This window comes from Scyliorhinus canicula, chromosome 3 (assembly GCF_902713615.1).
Source record: "Scyliorhinus canicula chromosome 3, sScyCan1.1, whole genome shotgun sequence".
Taxonomy (NCBI): Eukaryota; Metazoa; Chordata; class Chondrichthyes; order Carcharhiniformes; family Scyliorhinidae; genus Scyliorhinus; species Scyliorhinus canicula.
In genome coordinates this window covers 267,170,876-267,192,032 of record NC_052148.1, presented here as the reverse complement: position 1 = coordinate 267,192,032, position 21,157 = coordinate 267,170,876, and the positions used below count along the sequence as shown (strand labels likewise).

General features: G+C 42.7%; 1 protein-coding gene across 4 annotated transcripts in view; it reads right to left on the bottom strand.

Annotated features, from left to right (window-relative positions):
- The window catches only part of LOC119963513 (SWI/SNF-related matrix-associated actin-dependent regulator of chromatin subfamily A containing DEAD/H box 1-like), a 138,499-nt gene that overhangs the window by 15,926 nt on the left and 101,416 nt on the right, over positions 1–21,157 (bottom strand). For all 4 annotated transcript variants that reach the window (XM_038792755.1, XM_038792754.1, XM_038792756.1 and 1 more), the window contains 6 exons: positions 10,949–11,024; positions 9,967–10,102; positions 9,311–9,448; positions 7,329–7,424; positions 3,235–3,352; positions 179–297 (listed from right to left, as the gene is read on the bottom strand). In XM_038792755.1, the coding sequence (XP_038648683.1) occupies positions 179–297; positions 3,235–3,352; positions 7,329–7,424; positions 9,311–9,448; positions 9,967–10,102; positions 10,949–11,024 (683 nt within the window). The remainder of the gene's footprint in view (positions 1–178; positions 298–3,234; positions 3,353–7,328; positions 7,425–9,310; positions 9,449–9,966; positions 10,103–10,948; positions 11,025–21,157) is intronic.

Genomic DNA, 21,157 nt, shown 5'->3' with positions numbered 1-21,157 from the left:
AAACAAAGTTAAGATCCATCAAGCCAGGTTTCACTTTGGGATCGGACTTGTCTAGTATTATTAGCTAATCTTCTTCACTTCGCTGGAAGTACGTAGTTATGGTTTTATTTTAAATCCTGGAAGCAAGCGGGGATACTATGAAATAGAAGCATTCTTGGCTTCCAACAAGCAACCGTACCTTTTTCATCAGCTTGGCCATTTTCCGGAGCTTTTCTGCAGTGTAATACTGCCTGTGGAGCAGTGGATGGTTTGCCATCTTCCGAAGTTGCATCATCACATTACATAATTCATTCTTTTCTGAGATATAAACACAGAAGTCAAATCACAAGACAGTCAAATGAGTAGAATTCGGAAAATACATTAGCTGGGGATGGTTTAGCACAGTGGGCTAAACAGCTGCCTTGTAATACAGAACAAGGCAGCAGCGCAGGTTCAATTCCCGTACCAGCCTCCCCAAACAGGCGCTGGAATGTGGCGACTAAGGGTATTTTCACAGCAACTTCATTGAAGCCTACTTGTGACAATAAATTATTATTGGTGAAAATAGTCAGTTCAAAGAGTAAAAAAATCTCCCTACATTTGGATCTAATTCCAGGTGTTCTCCAAACATATCTGAAAGATTTAACTATCAAACTGGTGCATAATGGGGAAGGATGCCATGAGGCAGTCACTATCTGCAGTCTGCTGCGCTTCATTACCAAACAATTCCACTTTGGGAAATATCCGGGAAGAAAATAAAATCTGAAAAGGGGTTCTGCTCAGCGGCTCAGGTTGTAGTACGAGATAAAGGAAAGAAAAGAAAGTACTTGAATAAGTCAAATGGCAATGGATGTATTGGGGGTCTTGAAAAACATTACGGTAGACAAGTCCCCAGGGCCTGATGGGACATATCCCAGAATACTGAGAGGCGCAAGGGAGGAATTTGCTGGGGCCTTGAGAGAAATCTTTGTATCCTCACTGGCTGCAAGGAAGGTCCCAGAGGATTGGAGAATAGTCAATGCTGTCCCTTTGTTTAAGAATGGAAGCAAAGATAATCCAAGTAATTACAGGCCGGTGAACTTCGTCAGTGGTAGGGAAATTATTGGAGAGGATTCTTTGAGACAGGATTTAGTCTCACTTGGAAACAAGTGGACATATTAGCGAGAGACAACATAGTTTTGTAAAGGGGAGATCGTGTCTCACGAACTGATCGAGCTTTTTGAGGAAGTGACGAAGATAATTGATGAGGTTCGGGCAATGGATGTTGCCTACAAGGACTTCAGTAAGGCCTTGACAAGGTCCCTCATGGCAGATTGGTACAGAAGGTGAAGTTGCATGGGATCAGAGGTGAGCTGGCAAGATGGATACAGAACTGACTCAGTCACAGTAAACGGAGGGTAGCAGTGGAAGTGAGCGTTTCTGAATGGAGGGCTGTGACTAGTGGCATTCCTCAGGGATCAGTGCTATTAGTAAGTTTGTGAATGACACATAGGCTGGTGGAATTGCGGATAGCGATGAGGACCGTCAAAGGATACAGCAGGATATAGATTGGTTGGAGACTTGAGCCGGGAGACTGCTGATGGAATTTAAATCGGGACAAATGTGAGGTAATGCATTTTGGTAGGTCTAATAGAAGATGGAAAATATACAGTAAATAATAATATAATAATCTTTATTTTCATAAGTAGGCTTACACTGACACTGCAATTAAGTTACTGTGAATAATCCCTAGTCACCTCATTCCGGCACCTGTTCGGGTACACAGAGGGAGAATTCAGAATGCCCAAATTCCCTAAACAGCACGTCTTTCAGAACTTGAGGGGAAACCAGAGCAGCCGGAGGAAACTCACACAGACTCGGAGAACGTGCAGACTCCACACAGACAGTGACCCAAGCCGGGAATCGAACCAGGGAGCAGTGAAGCAACAGTGATACCCACTGTGCTACCATGCTGTCACCTTGCAGAACCCTTCAGAGTATTTGATAGGCAGAGGGATCTGGGTGTATAGGTACCCAGGTTACTGAAAGTGGCAACACAGGGTGGAAAAGGTAGTCAAGAAGGCATATGGAATGCTGCCTTCATCGGCCGGGGCATTGAGTTTAAAGATTTTGAAGTCATTTTGCAGCCTTATAGAATCTTAGTTAGGCTGCACTTCCAATTCTGGTCACCACACTACCAGAAGGTTGTGGCGGCTTTGGAGATGGTACAGAAAAGATTTACCAGGACGTTACCTGGTAAGGAGGGCATTAGCTAGGAGGGGAGGCTTGGAGAAACTGGAGTTTGTTCCCACTGGATCGACGGAGGTTGAGGGGCGACTGGATAGACGTCTACAAGAATACGAGGGGCATGGACAGAGTGGATAGTCAGAAGCTTTTCCCAGGGTGGAAGAGTCAATTACTAGGGACCATAGGTGTAAGGTGTGAGGGGCAATGTTTAAAGGAGATGTAGGAGGCAAGTTTTTGTATACAGAGGGTGGTGGGAGCCTGGGACTAGCTGCCGGGGGAGTTAGTGGGTACGATAGGGACTTCAAGGGTCGCCTTGACAAATACAAGAATAGGATGGCAATAGAGGGATATGGTCCCAGAAGGGTAGGGGGGTTTTAGTTCAGACAGGCAGCATGGTTGGTGCAGGCTTGGAGGGAGTTCTTTGTATTGTCCAGATTCTTATTCCTCAAACAAATTGCATTCACTGTTCAACACTTTCTCCCCATTTTCATTTTAAATGATACGGATTTTAGTTAAGTACAAGCTAAAATATAAATAAAAGCTATCTCCACTGTTTTTTTATTATGCTAGTGATGTGGCATGCTGTTCCTTCAAATTCCTGATGCTGTAGAAGACATTTTGTGATGTTCCTGAAAATCATCAATGCCTTGATGGTACATTACTCCTGCTACTTTCACCAGATCAGTGTACTAGTTTCATGGAAATTATACTAAGAGTATGGGTACAAGCTACCACAAAATGTCATCTAAAATAGCATTTAACTTCTAAATGATAAAAAATCCTCGGACCACCACTCTGGTGTTCTTGATGTTAATCTATGATACAATATGGAGTGGTGAGTGAAAAAGCTCAGCAGGATTTTAAAAAAATATTCTTCATTAGATATGAACTCATATCATCCTTTTGGTTGAATTGGGAAGTAGTGCATTTTTAAAAGCTACTATAGGACAGAATGAAAAACATAACCAAAATGACACTTAATTAGGATGTACAGCAGACAAGCTCGTCATTAGTAAGTATAGAATGTACCGTTGCTGTTGATGGATTTCTTCAACTTCTTGGAGAGGGCAGTATATGCCTGTTCCTGTTTTTCAGACATTGAACATAGTTCTTGGCGATCTTGTTTGGGTGGTAGTTGCTGCAAGACCTAAACAACAGATTTACCACACTTAAATAATGAAGCAATTTTCAAGACAAGGAACAAGAGAAAGAACAAGAGCTGAATGACCATTTTCCTGTTAGTCATTTATTTACAATCTACTGAAACATCTAAAGGATTTTTGAGATCTGTCCCCTTAATGTTTGGAGCTTACACCAATTACGTTTTTTAAAAGAAATTTAAAGTAGCCAATTTATTTTGTCCAATTAAGGGGCAATTTAGCATGGCCAATCCACCAACCCTGCACATCTTTGTGTTGTGGGGGGGGCAAGACCCATGCAAACACGGGGAGAATGTGCAAACTCCACACAGGCAGTGACCCAGAGCCGGGATGGAACCTAGGCGCGTGAGACAGCAGTGCTAACAACTGCGCCACCGTGCTGACAACTGCGCCACCGTGCTGCCCTACACCAATTACATTTATACTTGTACATGCTGGGAAATCACAGATAAGTTTGCTTAAAAAAAAAGTTTAAGATGACCAAAATGGCTAGAATACAGGCATTCAAGCTTTTTTTGTTTTACAGGCTATGGAATATTAGCATCAGAGGCCACATTGCTGTTCAAATTAATGCTCTCACTTGATTTGCAGACTTCACAAATTACTGATATCAATAGATCTTCAGTTTTGCTTTAGGATATATCTATAAATGAGGGCGGGCAGCAATTTTGCTTGAGGATAGGTCTATCAGTGAGGGCAGACAATAGAATCTAAGACATGCCTTTCAAAACCTCCACAACCACACAATTCTAACAGGTCAAAAGTGACCATAAATAAGTGCAAGTGAGATGAGTGCTTCAAGGTTCAGAGGTTTGGGCACCACGTTATAAAGATTTATTAAATTCTGGCAGCTTGAGAGATACTATGAACAGCAAACAAAGATGGCGTGATCAATAACGAATTGCAATTTGCCTAAAGGGCCATCCATTGCTGATGCATTCCCACCAGGCAACAGCAGTTACCTATATTCCATTCAAGGTATTCATAGCTTGGAGCAGTTTGCAGTGTGGGTCTAACAAATGGCTCTGGCTGGATGAGGAGAAAGAAATGCATTTGCTAGATTCGGGTCCCTAATCTTTATTCAGGGACCCATAGTGGTAAGTTTGAAAGAGCAGACATCAGATGAGAACAGCTCAAGTGGCCTGTGCCAACAGGCAGCCAACATTTCTTGCACAGGTTCACACTGCAAAACGGACATGTGGGCGTGATATTAAAACAGTTTGATTACCTATGGAAGGAGTAACTTTTTTTAAAAAAACTTGTTCATGGGACGTGGGCCTCGCAGGCTGGGCCAGTACTTTTTTGCTTGAACGGAGTGCAATTTTAAGAGTCAACCACATTGTTGCGCGTTTGGAGCCACATATAGCCCAGACCAAGTAAGGGTGACAGGTTTCATAGAACATAGAACACTACAGCGCAGTACGGGCCCTTCGGCCCTCGATGTTGCGCCGACCTGTGAAACCATCTGAAGCCTATCTGACCTACACTATTCCATTTTCATTCCTTCCCTAAAAGGACATTATATGGGTCAACAATCAACAATGTTTTGATGGTCATCATTAGACTTTAATTCCAGATTTTTATTGAATTCGAATTTCACCATTTGCCATGGTGGGATTCGAACCAACGATCCCGGAGCATTACCCTGGGTCTCTGGATTACTAGTTCAGGGACAATACCACTACGCCACCGCCTCCCCACCTGAAGGAGCATCAGCCTGCGTGAGGGAACAGGATGTTACAATCAAAAGGAAACCCCAAACTGAAAAGGTCTATGGCATCGATAAGCTGAACATGCTTTTCAAAAATACACACTTAAAATACTTTGCTCATTGCACATTTATGTTCTTGGGCAATGCAAACTGCTGCACGAGAGTATAAACACAAGGAGAAAAATATTTAGCTTAGTGAACTGATTTGTTCCAAGTGAATGGGGCGGCACGGACTGCTCCAGAGACCTGGGTTCAATTCCAGCCTTGGGTGACTGTGTAGAGTTTGCACTTTCCCCCATCTGTGTGCATTTCCTCCCACAGTCCAAAGATGTGCGGGTTAGATGGATTGGCCATGCTAAATTGTCCCTTCATGTCCAAAAGGCTAGGTGGGGTTACTGGGTTTCGGGGATAGTTTGCAAGCATGGGCTTAAGTAAGGTGCTCTTTCCAAGGGTCGGTGCAGACTCAATGGGCCGAATGTAAACTGTTAAATCTATGACTCTATGAATAGACACTTTACATTATAGAGAACCACAGTTAAAATATCAGCAATTACATTTTTATTCATATAATAAAAAGGTAAATTGAGAAAAGTTTGGACAATTTGCCATAGACATTAGCAACTTAATTCGACCGTGGCCAATTATATTCTGATGACATGTTTGTGGCTTTTTGTGACCAATTATATTCTGAAGTCATGTTTGTGTTTTTTTTTTAAAAAGGTACAAAACTAGATTCAGCATTATTATTTTTACAAAATCGAAATACATTTGATACTAAAAATCTGAAATAAGAGCAGAAAATACTGGAAATACTCAGCAGGTCATGCACAATCTGTGGAGACAGAAGTGGAGTTAATGCTTCAGTTCAAGGGCTTTTCATCAGAACTAGGCTCTGACTCAGTCCTGAATCACATGCAAGATGATCGGGTCCAATTCCAGTGCTTGAGCGCAAAAATCAAAGCTGACTTTCCAATGTTGAGGTAATTTGGAGTAGATGTTAAACAGAGGTCCCATCTGCCAGCTCTGGTGGATGTAAAAGATCCCACGACACTATTTCAAAAAGGAGCAGGGCCTGGTTTAGCATAGTGGGCTAAACAGCTGACTTGTACTGCAGAACAAGGCCAGCAGCGTAGGTTCAATTCCCATACCAGCCTCCCCGAACAGGCGCCGGAATGTGGCTACTAGGGGCTTTTCACAGTAACTTCATTGAAGCCTACTTGTGACAATAAGCGATTATTATTTTCCAGTGTGTCCTGGCCAGTATTTATCCCTCAGCCACCATTACTAAGCTATTCAAGTCATTATCTTGTTGTGGTTTGTGGGAGATTGGTGTGTGCAACTTGGTTGTCATTATCACATGGCTGTTTGTGGCAGTGACTGCACTCCTAAATTACTTCAATGGTTGTAAAGCACTTCCAGTGGTCATGAAAGTGCCTGGTATAGCAACTGCGCGGCCCAAGACCGCAAGAAACTTCAGAGAAAGTTGTGAACACCGCCCAGTCCATCACACAAACCTGCCTCCCATCCATTGACTCCACCTACACCTCCCGCTGCCTGGGGAAAGCGGGCAGCATAATCAAAGACCCCTCTCACCCGGCTTACTCACTCTTACAACTTCTTCCATCAGGCAGGAGATACAAAAGTCTGAGAACACGCATAAACAGACTCAAAAACAGCTTCTTCTCTGCTGTTATCAGACTCCTAAACAACCCGTCTTATGGACTACACCCCTGTATACTTTACCCAAAGCCAGTATCTATGTAGTTGCATTGTGTATCTTGTGTTGCCCTATTATGTCTTTCCTTTTCATGTACCTCATGATCTGTTGAGCTGCTCGCAGAAAAATATTTTTCACTGTACCTCGGTAGACATGAAAATAAACAAAATCCAATCCAATAAATAGGTATTCTTGTTATTTCTGATGAATGGTCATGAACCTCAAATGTTAACTTGCTACTCGCCTAGGTCTGTGGTAAGTTTCCAGAATTGTATGTTTTTAATTTTAATTATTTTTGTTGTGTATACATGAGGGGGTTCAAAAACGTCTCTTGCAGAGTAACACAAATCCAGATGCCTGCACCATTAATGTGTGGTGGCCTGCATGGCAATCACTTTTACATTATGTGCTAACAGCATTCTGCAACATGCCGCATGTGCAGACAGCTTTGTATCAAGAAACATTGTTCAGACAACACTCCATATGTCAGAAACTAAAGCTGTCAACACATCAGATTGCAGGTAAACTGCATTACCTCACTCTTTACCCTCCTCAAGATAAATGGCTTCATGATCTTTTTGGCATGAGCAATCCTCCCTTTTTCAAAAGTACTTTGTTGCTCCAAGATTTTCTACAAAGAAACAAGGCATTAAGTAAACTGTAGTGTAAAGTAAATCAAAACAATAGACTAGTTGTTATGCCGAATATATTGGTAGTCAAGTACACTTATACTGTAATAAATTGAAAAAATATAAAAATGGTTACTTTGGAGAAAATACAAGTACATGAGCTATAGCAGACTATACTCTCAGAGCCAGTAAATAAAAACAATCACATTTTCAGCATATACCTCAAACCATAAGCTAGACATACTGGCTAGTATAGACAGTCCTCAATAGATTAAATTCTTTTTAGCAGCAACATCCCTATGTGAAATGAGTTTAGGTACTTCGCATTGGATGTCGATGCTCAGTACAAACCTACACAAACCAACAACTAAATTGGCAATCTCACTCCAGAGTCTGTCAGTAGAAAATGAGAATGCCATATAGTGTTTACAAGTTGGCCTCAAGTATATTGTGAAGTGCAGAGGCATTTAATTTAAATCAGATGCGTCACATACTTGGCTGGCACAGTTTGATACAGACATTAGATGTATAATAGGAAAAAAAAAATCAAAGATTTGTGATGCTTATACAGGAATTCAATCCATAAATATTTAAAACAAATCAGGGATATTCTGGTCGCTGATGTCCATTTTAGGAAAAAAACAAAAGAAAAACAAGGTTCTGGAAGAGAGAAAATCTTTTCATAAGTAACAAAAACAGAAAATACTGGAGAATCACAGCAGGTCTGACAGCATCTGTGGAGGGAGAAAGAAGCTAGCGTTTCGAGTCTGGCTGACTCTTTGTCAAATGACTCTTTGTAATTATAAGCATCTTTTTTGGACACTACATCCACAATACCACATCCAAGATGATAGCAACAGAACACAGGCACCATTTCAGAGAGTAGTTCAGCAGTACAAATCTCAGGTTTAGGACTGCAGAAACGACCCAAGCATATTGCAGGATAATAATATCTGCTGCATTCAAGTTTACTTTAAAACAACTGTTTACACAAAGGCTTGCACATATCTCAGTGCAACATTCTTCATCTGGCAAAATTGCCTTCACTGAATGCTGCGAAAAAGCCACTTTACAGGCCTGTAATGGGAAGCTCTAATCTGTTGGCAAAGAATAGGTTTCATCCACCCCTGACAGAAAAGGCCCACTTGTAATAATATTGATAGCTGGGCAGGAACTGTTAAATTCACTCTCTTTGATTGTATACAACTCACCCATGGCAACAACAGATTTGCCCGTTTTGCTTTCAGACAATCCTGATCCTTTTTCTGCTGTCAACACGTTCTGCTACTTCACTTTCAGACAATTTTGTCCTTTATTCAGTTACCAACACCTATGTTGGATCAAAGCATTAGTCTTTAATACTATCATTACTACCTCCTTTGACTTGCGTTCCATGACATTTTTGCAATTTAATCTCTTCTGCCCTCCAACCCATCTTTAATCTTCTATTCTGCTTCACGTGGCCCTCCCCCCTTATTCAACAGGATAATACAAATCTACCTCTCTCATGTTTTGAAGTGTCGTACTGGACTCAAAACACTAACTTTTGTTTCACTTTCTACGCAAGCTGCCAGAGCTGCAGAGTTTATGAACAATTTTCTGGTTTTAAGAATAGATTTGCCTGGTTTACTTTAATGGCTTGATGCTAGAGTCAGAGAACCCACTGGCAGTAAAGCAGAAACATAAATGCTGCAAGAAGGTTCTTTTTGTGTTTTGCTTCTAAAAACAACAGGTTGCCAGAGTACAAAATAAATCGAAGCAGACACAAATTCTGGATTGGTTATCATTAGACCAGTGCTCTAGTGCCACAATGCCTTTTTAATAAATATCAATCCTCATCAGTAGATGTCTATCTATATAACTGGTCTGCAGACCATCTCATACTTACAGTTTTAGAGGAAAACATCCTGCGAATCTCACTGGTACTACTGCTGAACATGTTTGGCATGACAAAATTCAACAGAGACATCAATTCTAGAAGATTATTCTGCAGTGGAGTCCCAGTCAACAGCAAACGATGTTCAGCCTGGTAATTAAAACATAATCTGATCAGAGTTTCAAATTTACAGATTACTCGCCTGCAAAATACTTCTGTCCAGCTCTCTTGAAAGTACATCGACATACTAAAAGAAAATGACAACAAACAGAATTGTTCTGAGGCAGTATATATTTAAGATGACCACAAATGGGACAGGATGAATAGTCTTAGGAACAGTCCAAAGAAGCGCAGGTTAGGTGGATTGGCCATGCTATAATTGCCCATTGGTGTCCAGAGATGCAGGTTAGGTGGGATTCCAGGAATGGGGTGGGTGAGTGGGCCTAGGTGGGGTGCTGTTTCGGAGGGGCTCGGTGCTGACTGGACAGAAAATGGTGGAAAGACTGAGAAGATCTGCAAGCATCTGTGGAAGAGAGAAACTATTCATTCAGGCTCAAAACATTAACTCTTTCCTTTGCCAGCATTTTCTGTTTTCATTTAAGCATTGGGCTGATTAACTGAATAGCAAATTGCGCAATGACTGGTGCTTGAAATGTTTTAAAGCTTACATTAAATGTCATGAGATGCTGATAACGAATGGAACTCATATTTTTCAGCATGTGCCCTTCATCATAAACCGCATAATGGAGTTTCAAACGTCTAAAGAGACTACGGTCATCTGCATTACTTATTGCGCAGTTATACCTGTTAATTGAAGCAACAAACAAAATTATTGTACTCAGTGAAATGATGCAAAAATGACAATATTCAATCGCAATTTTTAGCATGGAAAAAACAGCTTTATAAAAGTGATTTAAATTTTTAATTTGTTTCCTTTTATCTTATGCAGATATTGCCAATGATTATTAGGGCGACACGGTGATGCAGTGGTTAGCACTGCTACCTACAGCGTTGAGAACCCAGGTTTGATCCCGTTCCCGGGTCTCACTGTCTGTGTGAGGTTTGCACATTCCCCCCATGACTGCGTGGGTTTCACCCCCACAACCCAAAGATGTGCAGGTTAGGTGGACTGGCCACGCTAAATTGCTCCTTAATTGGAAGAAATATATAGTTGGGCAGTCTAAATTTATTGTAAAAAGCCAATGATTATTAGATTGTGAACAAAATGGGGATTATAGAACTTCACACCAACATGACAACCCAATAGATTTCCTGTTCTTCGGCTAGGTACTGTATTTGGCATGGCCGAGAATCAATCTATATAAATCAAAACTTGGATCAGTGTTATTAAGTAAAATCCAAACTAAATTATCAATATCCTAACTGTTGTCATCCCTCACATTCATACTAGAGGGAGTGCCAACTCAATCTTTGTACCACCTTTAGCAATGCCAGTCCAAACACTTTGTACTCCCTCTTGTGGCAGAGAACAGAGACATTCTGCAGTTGCCGTAATCCTCAATACTCATCTATACAAACATTTTCATTCAACAAACCTCAATGCCTACATATACATCCATAGCATTAGTAGGTTTTCTCTATTATTTAACCACCCAAAGTGTCTGCTGCAATGATGCATCCATAACTTACGTAGTTACTATTACACAGAAGTCCACAAACTTATGAAGAATATCAGATCGAAGGACCTTCCGGTCTTCTAAAGATCCTAAATAACAAAAGCATCAAATCCAGTTAGTAAAAAAAATTAAATCAAGTAATTAGTGCTTTACCTGGTAAAACCAGTTATATTAAACCAAAGATTTAATGTGTACATCTAATATATATATATTTTGCAGAAAAAGTATACATAAAGTAGCTGGTACTGTTCCAAAAATATAATCTAAATGAACTGGAGTTTATTCCCGTCACTTATTACTCACGCAGCAAGACATGATTTTCATTAAAACTAATGTCTGATTTCTAGTATTTGCTGAAGATGGAAGTATTTAGATTTATTGTTCACCTCCCTTCCAAAGCTTTTTTTCCCAGTTATTTATCTGTATTAAATTGAAACTTGTTACATGGGAGGAGTGTGCAGTTCATAAACAGGTCACAACATTAGTTTTAAAATGTTTGATCTAACTAGCCATTCATTTGTCTTCGCTGTTACCCAGAATTTAACCAGTTTTTTTTTCGGTAAACAACAAACATTAAGTTTACTATAAAACCAGGTCAGTCAAATAGAAAAGGAAAGCTAGCTTGCAGTGTGAAACATGAAAATGTATTAACTACACCTTTGAGACACCCAAAGACACAACCATTTTGCAGGCTCCCTTGAGCCATTCCTGGAACAAAGACACATAATCTAACACGTAGGATTTGTCTCTCTCCTAAAAACTTCTCTTCAAAGGGCCTCTTTTCCAAAGCTTCCTGGGCGGGATTCTGTAATCCTGAAGCTAAGTGTTCACACCGTCGGAAACGCCATCGCGTTTCTCGACGGCGTCAACACAGCCTCAGGGTCAGCAATTCTGGTCCCTACCAGGGGCCATCACAAGACTGGAGCGGTTCACACCGCTCCAGCTGCTGAACCCGGCGTCAACTGGGCGCCGCGGGGTCCGCGCATGTGCAGTGGCTCCCTTTAACGTGCTGGCCCCGACGCAACATGGCGCAGGGCTACAGGGGCCGTCGCAGAAGAAAGGAGGCCCCCAGCCAGAGCGTGCAGCCCGCCGATCGGTGTGCCCCGGTCGCAGGCCAGGCCAGACCGGAGGCCCCTCCTGGGGTCGGACCCCCCCACCACCACGGCGCGATCCCACCGGCTGAGTGCAGGTGTGGACTGCGCCGGTGGGACTCGGCTTTTTTTACGACGGTTGCTCGGCCCATCCCGGGCCGAGAATCAGCGCCCGGGGGGGGGAAGCAGCCCCCGACCACACCGGCACCAATTCTCCACTGCAGAGAATCGCGTGCCGGCGTGGCACAATTCACGCCGGTCGCAAGGATTCTCTGGCCCGGCTCCTGGTTGACAGAATCCCGCTCCCTATGTCTGTGGATGATATGCTGTAGACTTTATGCGACTTTTTACCTTAACTACCCATTATGTTTTGAAAAAATTTAGGCATAAAATTGGAACCTTCGTCTGACTAGATCTCAGTCGGTATTGAGTAATAAACTGGATTGTTAACTTCACTGCGAATACTTTTGCTGTAATCATCCTTAAGGGGCCTCTTATGCAGGATAAAGCCCATCCAGAGTTCGCTTCTGTAAGGTCAGAATCACAATCAACAATCTCCTAACATTGTTACTGGAGAACGTGTCCTTAATAACCCCAGTCTGGTCCTCCGGAATAATCGTCAAAAGGATACTCTCCAACCAGCTAATATCCAAGACAACAATTTTAAAATCGACATTCAAAAGAGAGATTGGCCTGTAAGAAGCACATTCCTCTGGATCTTTACCCGTCTTGAAAATCAGGGATATGTTAGCCTCCCAAGTGTCAGTGGTAAAAGACCTGCCTCAAAACAGTGACAGTACAGACCCACCAATTGTTCTATTAACAGATCCTTAAATTCTCTGTAAAACTCACACCCAAAACCATCTGGTCCCAAGGCCTTGCCCGGTTGAAGCTTCCTCATGGCTGCAGTCATCTGGTCTTTAGAGACGGGAACATTAAGGGATAAGCGCTGATCTTCCGATCCTGCATGGTGTCCAAGGGAAGAGAAGAAATGTTCCATCCCTGTCATCACGTCGCCAGACTGATCTGACCTATTTAACTCGGCATAAAAATCCCCAAAAGCTCCATTAGTTTCCTCAGTCTTCACTCGCCTCCCACCCCCGAACTGCACACAGAGGGGATAGGCCTAGAAACCGCCTCCTTCTTAGTCAGGTTGGGGGGGGGGGGGGGGGGGGGAGAGAGAGGGAAAGAGGAGGAGAGAAAGAGAGAAAGACTTCAGACTTCCTAGTGACAGAGACCTTGTTGATCAAGGGCTTATGACAATTGAAGCCACCATCCAAACAAATTAGCTGTGGCCAGTTCTGCAAAGCTGAGAAGAGCCTTGGTGACAAACCCTAGAGAGCAATGTGTGCCACACACATTCATTAGAGACGGTTTCCCCAAGTATAAATCCCTAACAATCACACACCTGCTACCCTCACCCTTAACAGTTTTCTGCCTTCAAGGGACATTGTTTATCAGCGTTGCCACACCCCTGCTACTCGTTGAAAAAGAGGCAAAATAGACCTGCTCCACCCATTCCTGCCTCAATTTCAAGTGCTCCCTGTCATCCAAGTGAGTCTCCTGTAACAAAGCCATGTCCACATTCTCCTTCTAGAGGATTTTTTCCTTTTGACAGGATAATGAATTTCCTGTACATTCCATGAGTAAAGTTTAAAATTAGTTACTGCCATTGCATATACCACAAATAGGATAGGATTTTCGCAAAACATTCGTGTGTACGCCATGACACCCGCCTCCATCTCAATTTATACCACAGGCACCAACATGTACCCAACACGTTCCTTTCACAGGTATTAGATCTGTTCTGTACCAATAGTCAACATCATAGAGACCTCAATGTAATAAAGAATCAGGACCGCAAAGGTTTCAAAGGGACATTCCTCAGCAAGAGAAAGGATCTGTAGGACTAACCCTACAACCATACTGTCATTGCCAACAGGCTATAACCTCCTCAACAAGGAGTGTGTCAACAATGGAATGGAAGTCAAATGTCCCTCCCACATTTTAAGCCCACCCATGAAGACCTGCACTCAGCACACACCCTTCAGCAATGGCGCCACTCAATTCTGCTGAGATTAAGACACAGGTAAGTAGCATACGGCACAACTACCATGAATAAAGATAATAAGAGTCCCCAAAGTACTCAAGGACAAGACAACATTCATTACAGTGCTCAAATATTAACATCTCTCTTTAAGCAGAACATATGACAATAAAACCAGACAAACACCATGACAGGAGCAGAGTATTGATTAGACCTTTTCAGTTTTCCGAGCTGCAAATCATCAATTCCATTCCTTGCCCATCTTGGACTTAATGGCCAAGACAATAGTTGGATTATCGGAAGACGTAACGGAGTCGTGGATATCACTTTTAGGGTCACAAGATAATGCATAACATAATTCACTCCAGCTGCCTTCGAACTTCATCGAAGCCTTGACACTTCAGTTGCGATGCCACAGAAATGCCCTGGAAAAAGGAAATCAGAGTTCCCGCACGGAGCCAGGCCCTGCCATACCGTCTCCAGGACCCTCTGGCGATTTCAAAATTGTGGAGGCGAAAGATTATAGGCCTGGGACATTGCTTGCTCCTTGTGTGCCCTTTCCAATTGAAAACACCCAGCCTGCACATCCATCTCAAGAAAACATGGCAGCCAATTCTCAAGTAAATAAAGAGTCTTACATTTCACTCCCTCAATCAGGTCGATGACTCGGATATTCTTTCTGACCTCGGTTCTCCAAATCCTCCAGGATTTCTGACATGCCACATAACTGGTTTTCCAAGGATTGAATAAGAGCTTCAGCTAAAGAAGCAACATTTTTGATTATTTGCTCCATTTCATCAAGCCTTTAATTGGTATTCTGCAACTCTGCTTCATGAGCACTTATGTTTTGTGTCAGCAAGCAGAGTCTCTGATCAACAACTTGGATAATGTTGGCAGTCATAATAGTGCCAAGCCAAGAGACCATTCAAGGATCAAGTTGCAATATTGAAAAGCAGCTCCATCCCCATTGAATGGGGTGCCCTTTTATCGTTGGATTTCTTCATGTTTTTCGGCATATTCTCACCAATACTAATCTAGAAGTCTTCTAGGGATATAGCATCAAATGTTAGTTTACGATTTGGTAAATCTATGCCGGGCAATCAGAATAAATTAATAAATTGACAACTTAAAAAGCAAGTGGTGCCGCAGGTGTCGGAGAAGCTGCTACTACTGCATCCGCATCATAGTCCTCCCTTCGATAAACTGCCAGTTTATCCACTCCAGTTTTCCGTACCCCTACATGTACTGTGTCATGGAACTGCCCAGCAACAGGTACAGATCTGCCCAGTAAGACAAATGTACCAAGGCATAATGGGATGCAATTTGTCCAGCAACAGTGTCTTGGGTCTTCCCAGAAACAAGCAGAAATCTGCCTCGAGACAGCAGTAGCCAGCATTCGCACGGCATAATGCGATGCAATTTTAAAAGTAACACGATGCAGGTGCCTAGACAAATGACTTATAGTTGCCAGCACTCAAAAGCAGAGAGGCAGTTTACACCTAACAGCCAGGGAGGCCAGTTTTTACATCTAACAGTCTACAAGACCAGTCTCCAATTTAACAACCGGCTAGCATCAGTCAAGATCATGCAGAAACCTTCGTCAAGGCAGTTTAAATATCTTCGCTGGACCAGGAAAATACATTTCCTAGACTTCACTTCTATTGCGTGGTAACTAGAAGGTGGATTTGACTTACAAGTTTATTTAATTTGAATGTTGTTTGGAAAAGAGGAAGTCTTATGGAGTTCAAGGATCGTAGATACATTTTGGAACAAGGGGTTGTTCGACAGTGTGTGTTTAGTGATTTGTATAATTAATGATCTTAGAGGGTATTGTAGTTCTGTTCATGTATTTGTCTTTAACTTAATAACTAGTCTTTTAAGTCTTTTTAAGAATTGTTACATGATGACTAGGCTGGTTAATCTCACTGGGGTTTCAATCGACTCCTCACACCACTACCTAGCAAACAACTATCTACTTCTCATCAGCAGGTCTGTGAGGTCTCCACTTCCTCACTAGTACCGGGCGGCATGGTAGTGCAGTGGTTAGCACCATCACTTCACAGGTCCAGGGTCCCAGGTTTGATTCACGTTTGGGTCACTGTCTGCACGCTCTCCCAGTGTCTGCGCGGGTTTCCTCCAGGTGCTCCGGTTTCCTCCCACAAGTCCCGAAAGGCGTGCCTGTTCGGTGAATTGGACATTCTGAATTCACCCTCTGTGTACCCGAACAGGTGTCGGAGTGTGGCAACTAATAATAATAATCTTTGTCACAAGTAGGCTTACATTAACACTGCAATGAAGTTACTACGAAAAGCCCCTAGTCGCCACATTCTGGCATCTGTTCAGGTACACAGGGAGAATTCTGAATGTCCAAATTACCTAACAGCACATATTTTGGGACTTGTGGAAGGAAACCGGAGCACCCGGAGGAAACCCACAAACACGGGAAGAACGTGCAGACTGCACACAAACAGTGACCCAAGCCGGAATCAAACCTGGGACCCTGGGGGTGTGAAGAAACAGTGCTAACCACTGTGCTACCGTGCCACCTGGGATTTTCACAGTAACTTCATTGCAATATTAATGTACGCCTACTTATGACAATGATAAAGGTGAAAAAAAAGAATTCCAATCTTAATATTGGCGACATTCTGAACTTCCTTAGCTTCAGTTTGGGCTAACTGTGCAATCTTGCTTAACTCTACACCAGCTTGTTGAGCCTCAACTGGGGAGGATTTATTGAACATCTCTTTCTGATTATCTAGACCTTAAAATAAAGTTTCAGCTAACCAAATATCTGTCCGAGGTATCACTGACTTTTGATAATGGACTTTTGTTCACGTTGCTCAAGTCATCACACACCAAGGGAAAATTTGACATCCTTTTCCTGTAACTGCTCCATCTCTAACTTCACTTTGGCATTCCGTAATTATTGGAGAATTATTGACGGCATGGTGGCACAGTGGTTAGTATTGCTGCCTCAGCTCCAGGGACCCGGGTTAAATTCCCACCTCGGGTGACTGTGTGGAGATTGCACTTTCTCCACGTATCTGTGTGGATTGCCACTGGGTACCTCCCACAGTCCAAAGATGTGCAGGTTAGGTGGATTGGCCATGATCAATTGCCCCTTAAGTGTCCTAGAGGTTAGATTAGGTGGGGTTACTGCATTAAGGGGATAGGGTGGGGCCTGACCCCAAGTACGGTACCCTTTCAGAGGGTCGGCACAGACTTGATGGGCCAAATGGCTTCCTTCTGCACTTTAGTCATTTTATGATTCTACTACCTTTACTCCGGCAATCATTTCATTTCCCAAGAGTAAATCAACTGCATCTGCGGGTAACCTCCGGAACAAACCTTACCGTCACTGTCCAGACATTATGTCACACTCCCAAGTGCATCTGGCACAATGGTACAGGTATGTACTCCCTGCCTGTTATGCATTCCCTGCCAATGCCATTTATTAAAACTTGGCTTTTAATGCTTTCTGGTGGAAAAGTCATGCCTTTCCAAGGGCAAAGTGGCTCCCTTATCTCTTATTATAGATTTAGCTGTCTTATTTGAGGGATAAGGGGTTACATTCATGACAAGAATTCTTCACAGCTCTCCATGTATTTCATTCACCGCTCCTGAACTGACAGTAGTTTCACAGCTGTAGTTAATGCTACAACTTGATTTGCTGCATTTTCAGTGAGGGTGCTATTTCCTGAATCTCCTATGAATAAGACCCATGGATTTCCCTCAACTTCCAGCAAACTACACCTTGTTACAATGGAAACATTCAAAGTATTTGAATATCACTTCTACCCTCAAACATTCCTTTGTAGTCAGAGGAGGAATTTCTGGGGAATTCCCAGCTGTCCCTTCTTTGACTGGCTACTACTATCTCAGATTTGTGGGGTTGATGGAAAAAGAGTCTAGATTTATGAACCAACTCATAATTGTCAGCCATTTTGCGGAAAATAAATGCTAATGTTATGGGGGAAACATATTGCCATGGATGGAAGATTGGCTTGCTAACAGAAGTAGGGAGTAGGCAAAAATGAGTCTTTTCAGATTGGCATGATGTAATGGGTGGTGCGCAACAGGGATCAGTGCTGCGACCTCAATTATTTAAAATTTGCATAAATGAATTGAATGAGGGGATGGATGGTATGGTTGCCAAATTTTCTGATTACACAAAGGTAGGAAACTAAGTTGTGAAGATATAAGGAGGCTATGAAAAGATACAGATAGGTTACGTTAAGTGGGCAAAGATCTGGTGAATGGGGTATGATTTGGGCAAGTTTGAAATTGTCCATTTGGCAGGAAGAATAAAAGAGAAGCTTATTATTTAAATAATGCGAACAAAGAACATTACAGCACAGGAATAGGCCTTTCGGCCCACCAAGCCTACGCTGATTAGAGAGAGAGATTATAGAGCTCTGAAATGCAGTGGGATCTGGGTGTCTTAGCGCATTCTTGCCTGAAAAACGGAAAGGCAAATTATCTAAATGGAAAGAAACTTCAGAGTGTTTCAGTGCAGAGAGATCTGGGTGCTAAGGGGTTAACATTTCAGTTAGCTTCATGTTAACCAAAAATTCTTGCATTTCTATAGGTTTTAGATTCAGTTTAAACTTTACCAGTGTTGTAATTAAGTGTTTACCAAGTCAAAGAAATGCAGGGGTTGAAAAAAAAACTAAACTGTTGCTAAGCAACCAGAGATTCACAGTGAACAGCAAAAGCACTGTGTACACAGTCTGGAACCAGGTTATTCAGAAGCGGAATGCTTTTCACAGAAACTGTCAGTACAAGCATGACAATAAAGCACAGGGCAGAAAACAAGTCCAAAAAGCTAAAGAGCTTCCCTGGAAGCTGAAGTCGAAGGGACAGGAACCAGAATCTGAACAAGGTACTGTTTGCTGAAGTTAACAAGGCAGAGAGAGGCTCCCAGAAGGCAGAGTGCAAGGTGCAGACTGGGGGAAGTTGACCAACGAGAAGCCAGAAGTTTGAAGTAATCCCAATGCTGCCAACACCTTACAACAGCCTGTGAAGCAGTGGTGTTCTCTTGACACAGAACGTAGAGAGAAGGAGGCCATTCGGCCAATCGAGTCTGCACCAACCCACTTAAGCCCTCACTTCCACCCTATCCCCATAACCCAACAACTCCTCCTAACCTTTTTGGTCATTAAGGGCAATTTATCATGGCCAATCCACCTAATCTGCTGCACATCTTTGGACTGTGGTAGGAAACCGGAGCACCTGGAGGAAACCCATGCAGACACAGGGAGAACGTGCAAACTCCGCACAGACAGTAACCCAGCAGGGAATCAAACCTGGGATCCTGGTGCTGTGAAGCCACAGTGCTATCCACTTGTGCTACAGTGCAGCCCACTAATGGCTGGCTGGGTACCGAGACTGCGTGAAAGCTGGAATGCATCTGGTGATCCAGGGCAGAGAGAGGTTGAAAGCCTGGAGGAAAGTTCTTGATGATGCCATCCAAGAGAAAGCCTTGTGAGAGAGAAGATTTCAAAGCTTGTTCTTCGAGAGTGGAGTTTAGAAACCCTAAGTTAAGAGTTCCAGTGAGACCAATTAGCTCTCACACAGTGTAACAAGCATCTGGGGTAATTTGATGAGAAATTCAGAGACTTTGGTTTGGGTGGCATCTGTCACTTGTGGGCCCAACACTGATCCCCGATTGCCAACCAGAGAAACACCCATTAATCCCCATTCTTTGCTTTCGATTAATTAACCAATCCTCGGCAGCACGGTGGCGCAGTGGGTTAGCCCTGTTGCCTCACGGCGCCGAGGTCCCAGGTTCGATCCCGGCTCTGGGTCACTGTCCGTGTGGAGTTTGCACATTCTCCCCGTGTTTGCGTGGGTTTCATCCCCACAACCCAAAGATGTGCAGGGTAGGTGGATTGGCCAGGCTAAATTGCCCCTTAATTGGAAAAAAATTAATTGGATACACTAAATTTATAAAAAAAAAAAAAAAAAAAAAAATTAACCAATCCTCCATCCATGCTACTACTTTACCCGTAACGCCATGCCTCTTTATCTTATGCATCAACCTTTTGTGTGGCACCTTGTCAAAAGCTTTCTGGAAATCCAGATATACCACATCCATTGGCACCCCACTGTCTACCACACTGATAATGTCCTCAAAAAATGCCACTAAATTAATTAGGCACAACTTGCCCTTTATGAACCCATGCTGCGTCTGTCCAATGAGATAATTTTCATCCAGGTGCCTCGCTATTTCTTCCTTGATGATAGATTCCAGCATCTTCCCTCCTACCGAAATTAAGCTAACTGGCCTATAATTACCCGCTTTCTACCTACCTTCTTTTTTAAACAGCAGTGTTACATTTACTAATTTCCAATCCGCCAGGACCACCCTTGATCAGCAGTTCAGAGACAGTTCATCCATATCTCGAAACAAAAAATGTTATGATCTGTCAAGCCAGGATGACTTCTAGCTAGTGTTTTTCCTGAAATTCAGCTTTCGTTTTGATACTTCTTCCTTCTAGACTTGAGATGGTTTTCTCTGGCACGGTTGTATATTTTCTCTGCAGACACAACATCATTCCAAGTTCATAGCAAAGGATGTGCTGTGCACCCGCTGTTTTCAGAACAATAAAGTAATTCTCTCACTTCAGTAAACAGAATAGAGGGAGAGAGGAGTGTTTCTGTCACTTCCAAGTTCCAAACGCTTTTCTCAAAGTATGACGGAGGAATCACTGACCATTGTCAGGCAGAACACGGTCTCTGGCAAACTAATCAATCAGACTTCCTCCAAATCTGCTTCCTAAGATCCACTCTGCGCTGAGGAGTCCGAAAACAAAACCTAGGAACACAGAGTCCTAACAAGCAGGCTACTTCAACCTAGAGTCTTCTGTTTAAAGACACATTTCAATTATGGGTCCACCGACCAAAGTAATAAAATAGCAGAAAAGAAATGGGAACAGAGGGAATAAACAGGAAGGACTCCCTGGAGTTGGTTCTTCTCTTCTCAAAGGAAAAACCAAAACAAACTTTTTAAACAGTTTCAAGCACAGTTTCAAGCATAGAGTATGCTTGAAACTGTGACCCCTTTCGCATAGTCAAAGGT